Source organism: Triticum aestivum, chromosome 7B (genome assembly GCF_018294505.1).
Source record: "Triticum aestivum cultivar Chinese Spring chromosome 7B, IWGSC CS RefSeq v2.1, whole genome shotgun sequence".
NCBI classification, from domain to species: Eukaryota; Viridiplantae; Streptophyta; class Magnoliopsida; order Poales; family Poaceae; genus Triticum; species Triticum aestivum.
The window spans coordinates 597,226,731-597,232,730 of NC_057813.1; the positions used below are offsets into that span (position 1 = coordinate 597,226,731).

At 47.9% G+C, this 6,000-nt stretch overlaps 1 protein-coding gene across 1 annotated transcript; it reads right to left on the reverse strand.

The window, feature by feature from the left end:
• Positions 1-4,467: 4,467 nt before the first annotated feature.
• Positions 4,468-5,401, reverse strand: LOC123162891 (germin-like protein 5-1). The gene is made up of 2 exons (XM_044580647.1): positions 5,140-5,401; positions 4,468-5,044 (listed from the first exon to the last, which is right to left on the reverse strand). The coding sequence occupies exons 1-2, from the start codon at positions 5,255-5,257 to the stop codon at positions 4,509-4,511; spliced, it is 654 nt and encodes a 217-aa protein (XP_044436582.1). The 5' UTR covers positions 5,258-5,401; the 3' UTR covers positions 4,468-4,508.
• Between the last annotated feature and the right edge of the window lie 599 nt (positions 5,402-6,000).

Consider the following 6,000-nt stretch of genomic DNA (forward strand, 5'->3'; position numbering starts at 1 on the left):
TAAAGCCTCTAGAGAAGTTACCGTACGAGAGGACCGAGGAGGAAAACAATACGATCGTGCGGACCCACGTGAAGGAGTTCTTTGAAGGGGTGAAAGCAAAGAGACATCCACCTCCAGAGGAGAAGGTAGATCCGGTGAAAGCAAAGCGCACTCTCGATGCCCTGAGGAAACCGGCAAAGTCTCCGCCGAGAACCAACTATGAGCGCATTACTGAACAGACATATCTCCAAGCGGGCGGTCGGGAAGTACTGTCAGACATCAAAGAGCAAAAGAACGAGCAGCTGCGAAAAAAATTGACCAGCTCGGCGAACAAGCAAACCAATCGTGCCCCCCGCTCAATGTGTCTAGCGGCAACATCGTCGCTAATGTTCCGGGGATGGTGGCCGGTTATGGCAATCTACAAGATTACCTGCCTGACGATGCACTTCCTGATTTCATGGAGGTGGAAGAACACAAATACGAGTACGGGAAGCCTCTCGTCAAAGATGAAAAATCTCTAACAATGATGATGCGAAGATTCCATACTTGGTACATGAAAACCTGCAGAGAGTCTGGGGGGATGAATACTTTGTATCTGAGAACTAAAGAGGAGCACGACCTCGTTGGAAATGATCTGTTGCATGTTCCATTTGAGGAGTTCTTCGAGTTCTTCAATCAAAAGGCCCTCGATAAATTAACGGTCTTTTTCTACCGCCTGTAAGTACTATTTCTGTCATTAAGTCTCTATATATAGCTCGGCTCTTTCATTGCATGTATTTATAATTAATTATCCTCAATATATTATGCAGATTGAAGATCGTCGAGTGCAAAAAAAAATGAAATTTATGATATTGGGTTCATTAACACAAATATCATAGATGTATTTCTGGTTGAAAAGCACGTCAACGAGGCCGAGGACAACTTGCTACAATCGTTGATCAAAAATCAAAACAAAGATACCATACTCTTTCCTTACAATGGCAAGTGAGTGTTACTGTCGTTTGCATATTCGGTTTCCCTTATTACTCGAGCGAGGTTATAGTAATGTAATTGATGAGTTATGCATGCGTGCGCAGGTACCACTATATTCTTCTGGAGATTAAGCTTGAGCGTGGACTAGTAACCGTCTTAGACTCGAGACGGAAAGATCCCAAAACCTATGCGGACATGACTGAAATGCTCAGCAAGTAAGTTCAATCGATCATTATCGCACCATATCGGCAACTTTTTGTTCATTTCCTGATATCTCAAGTAATAATAATTATTTTCTTTGTCTTGCAGGGTTTGGAAACAGTTCACCGCAGAAGCTCCGGGACTGCCGAAGGAGCTGCGATATACATACCCGAAAGTAAGTACTACTGGCTAGCTAGTTGCGCGCATCTCCCGTTGATTCTATAGCTATACTTTCATCAATGCCATTTATAATGCTTCATTATCAGTTTGATTGACCTCTATTTCTCGTAAAGTGCTTGTGGCAGGAACAAGGGAATGATTTCTGTGGATACTACGTGTGCGAGTTCATCCACACCGCGACTTTGAAAAACAAGCGGGGCTACTCTCAAAGACAATATGAAGTGCGTAAGCAATAATATTCACAATTTCATTTTATTACACCATCATTTCTGTTGAGTTTCATTCATATATATGTATTAATTAACCCCCTTCTTCAAATTAGACGTGGCAGATGCGGAATGAACTTCTAGAACCAGATCGCATGAAAGCAATTCAAGAGGAATTGGCGGGATTCTTTCTTGACCACGTCATCAATAAAGCCGGAGAATACCATGTCGAAGTTGATTTCAAATGCTAGGGGACTGTAATTGAGAGATCTTATATATTGTACATGTATGTAGCCAGTAACGTCGGACGTACATGATACGAAAACTTGTTGTTCGACCAATCTCTCGAAGAAGGAGAGGTCGATCGATCATTTCTCTCGGTATGCATGACGAACTTCTGTACTCAATGGTTCCCTTCATTTTCTTACTAGCTAGCGTGTCTAGGGCTATATGTATATAGTACGTAGCGTCGACCAAGCACGGACATAAGAGAGGACACTTCTCTCTATTAATTAGCTAGCTAACACAATATATGAAACACCTAAATTAACCCCCAAAACCCCCAAACCCCCCCCCCCTTCAAAAAAAAAACAAAAACCCTAGTCACTCGAATGCTAACACATGGATGCCTTTTGGTCCCGGTTGGTGCCACCAACCGGGACCAAAGGCCCCCCTGCCTGGGCTCGGCGCACCGGCCACGTGAAGGACCATCTGTCCCGGTTCGTGTTAGAACTGGGACTAAAGGAGGAGGTATTAGTAACGACCCATTAGTCCCGATTCATGAACCGGGACTAAAGGCCCTTACGAACCGGGACTAATAGGTGTTTTTCTACTAGTGAGAGAGAGAACAAACACAGTAACTTTGTAAAAGTAAAAACGAAAAAAATATTCCCCTCATCTATACCAATATAAAAACTCAAAGGGGCAGATCCAATTAATCTTGGCCATCAAATCATGTCAATCCAACGACCTAGACTGCTTCAATGTCGAGCGCTCAACACGTTTAGCGTGCAATTAATTTCATGCCAAATATAGTGTTAATCACATAATAACACGCAAGTAATATCCTACTTAATATCCGCATGCACTTAATATACTTTCAAATCAACGTGCACATTGACTAGCCTGAAAAGAAGAAAATAAAAAAGATCAATCTATTCCACAACGCTCTTTAATTTGTTTCCATCATCTTCGCCCGTTCCAGGCATGCTTTCCTTCTCCAAGCTAATGCCGAGCCGAGAATGGAAAGCTCAGCCGACAGTGCTTCTTTTTATTTCCGCTGTGAAACTCTTTTACTTTTGCATGGAAGGTGGGGTTTGTCGAGCCTGCAAGTAATACTGTACATACATGCATCAGCCAGGCTACAGCCCTCCATTTTATTTATTTCGTGAATTAATTGTCAGGTCTGAGGGTAACTACGAACCAGCTTGGTCGGTCCATACCAAGATGTAACGATGTTGAATATGCTTTTTTTCACTAACACGTTTGTGTAGTAAGGGCATGTCCAACGCCATGCATCAAACCACTTGTAAATGTCCTGGACCATGCTCTCCGGACACTTTGTGCCCTCCAAAGCCGATCACGTCCGCGGACCGGTCCGCATGTCCAATTCCGCCAAAACCGGAAAGAAGCCCGGAGGAGGTTTGCATGTGTCCGAACTGCATCACATTGGACCCCGACACACCCGGCCCACACAAACCGCCCCCTCCCGGAGCACTTCCCCCACTCCGTCCCTCCCATTGCTTTGTATCTGCACCCACCAAGAACGCCGATGCCTCTAAACCACTTCGGTCGTCGCCTAGTTCTTACCGGACAACCACCGCTCCACCCAGGTGTCTTTTACTTCGCTTTTGTTGCACTCCCTGGTTTGTTTCACACCTCAGGTATTGTCCGCCCCTTTCGATGTTGTTCATGGAAGACACCTTGCCCAACAAGTGTTCTGCCAAAATACTTGCTTATTGCTGGTTGCAGCAAATTGCAAATTGTTCATTGTGTTACTTAAAAAGAGTCCATTTTATATTAAAAAGTTTTCATCGTATATAAAATAATTTTTTGTTAAATAATTTTAAATCTTGAACATTTTTGAATTCATGATTTTATTTCAAATTCACGAACATTTTTTGGATTAGTGGAATTTTTTTCAAATTCATGAACTTTTTTGAACTCTCAATTGTTGTATGAAAGGTGTTTTGTGGTGAAGTGGAAAATTAAATAATTAAAACAGAAAGAAAAACCACAAACCGTAACTAGGCTACTGTAGTACTGTCTAGCCATTCGAAATATTCTGCCGGCACACTCCACGCTAGCCGGCGTCCCGACGTGAGCGATCGCTTGATCAAGAACGCTGCGGGCGATACATATCATCCTCCCACCAACTCTACCACATCGAGTACTAACACTGCGCCACTGCCTCGATCATCAAGCTAACATCACAAGAGTCCAACCATGCAACAAGGTAACATCTACTAGCAGGCTTAGCCCTGAGAGAGCACTCCATTGGATTCCTCCCATCGTGATCATCCATCACGGAGAGAATCGATCCCTAGCTGCTGATGCATGCAGGTCGTGGACTCGTGGTCACCAGCTTGCGGCGATGCTGGCCGGCGCCGGCGAGGACCCTCGCCTTGGCCACCGTGCAACGTTTGTGTCCACGACGCGACCGTCAGAGAGGAGAGGAAGCAGCTGCCACATTGACGGCCGGGGAGAGAAGGTTTAAAGCTCGAGGAATGGATAGCCCGTCCGTCTCTCTTCAGTCTTGAACTCTTGATTCTAGACCAGTGACAGTCAAGGGACATGCTCACAAGGAGACACACGCGTGGGAGGTACAGAGCGAACGTTCGCCCATTACGATTACCGATATCTTATTTCGAAATCCAGCGCAGATGTTCATTTATTGCAAAGGAACGGTTGCAAATTGTTGTGCCCGCAGACAATACAGGAGGAGATAGGAACAGCGTGTCCATGCATGCATCAAGGCCGCCGGAAGTTTGCCCGGATGCTCCCGACGGTGTGCCTATCCATGAGGAGCGACTTAGCAACGAGGTCGTCGGGGATGGCCCCGGCGAAGAGCGCGTCGCCGAGGAGCACCAGCCCGGCGTTCTGGCTGCTGAGGGAGGCGTAGATGGCGGCGGGCGCGGTGCCGTTGTTGTAGAGGAAGTGCACGAGCCCCTGGGGCACGGCGAAAACGTCGCCCTTGCGGAGCACCTTGGCGAAGAGCCGGTTGTCCGGGTAGGAGGAGACGAAGCCGAAGTAGACGGAGCCCTCCAGCACCAGCGCTGTCTCCGCCGCCCTCGGGTGGTAGTGCGGCGGGAAGACGCCCCCCGGCGCCACGTCCACGCGGGCGTGCGACTCGCCCAGCGTGTTCAGGCCCGGGATCTGCACCGTCAGCGCCGAGAACCCGTACCACTTGCTCGCCGCGCCGCCGCCCGGCTTGTCCACGCCGGCGAAGAAGAAGTCGTCCGCCACCGCCGCCGCCGGGTCCTTGCACGCCACCCCGTTCACGCGCACTGCACGCACGCGTATGCCACCATAGATGACGATCACATTTCGAAGTACGTAGAAACCAAAGAGTCGATACTAGCACGGCGTTTAATTTGCTTACCTTTGGACGTGGTGTCGGCGACGCAGAAGTCCTGGAGGGGGTTAGGGTCGAAGGCCTCGCCATGACCGGAGCCGAGGGCGACGACCGTTAGCACCAGGAGCAACGTCGCAGCAGCCATGGCGATGGAGCCTCCTCGATCAGCAAATGCGCAAGGAGAAACGGCTGCAGGTAAGGTAGGAGTAGTAGTATATATATACTGGTAGTATCACGCGGGTAAATTATTGGGAGCTTGCATGAATGAGTTCGAGTAGGCGCGCTGTGTGATATCGTATCAGATCAATGCGATGTTCTGCTTGTGCTTGATGATATCTCCTACTTATAGTAGGAATGGAACAGATACAAATGTGCGCGTGAAGAAGGATTCGATGCAACCCATTAATTAGTTCTCACGATTGCAGCTCGAGTTTAGGGTTCGCAGGCACGTTTTGCTCAACAGGGCCGGGGGCTAGGATGACGGTTCACCAACTTGTGATTGTGAGCACATGGGCTTGTGTGTAGTGTCATTTGTTTGTTCAGTGGGAGCAGTTGATTGTGGCAGGGTTGTTCTATTCCAAAGGGTATCAAACAAGCCCAATAATCTCTACTATTAAAGGAGAATTGAACGTCGTGATGGTTGGACCTCCATCTCCTGTCATCCCCGCGCTAAAAAAGATTGCAGACAACATCCCACGTTCGAGGCCAGCGAAAGAAAAAAAAAGACCATCGGACGCACGTCCCACCCGATCCACTCCCACGCCCCCATCATCTCATAATCCAAACCACCTCCATGTCGATCCTGTGTCTCTCCCCAGAGAAATCGCTGCAGTCGGCTCCTGCTTCCTCACTTGACTCGGCCGCGGTTCTCTCCTCCCCATCGTTCGT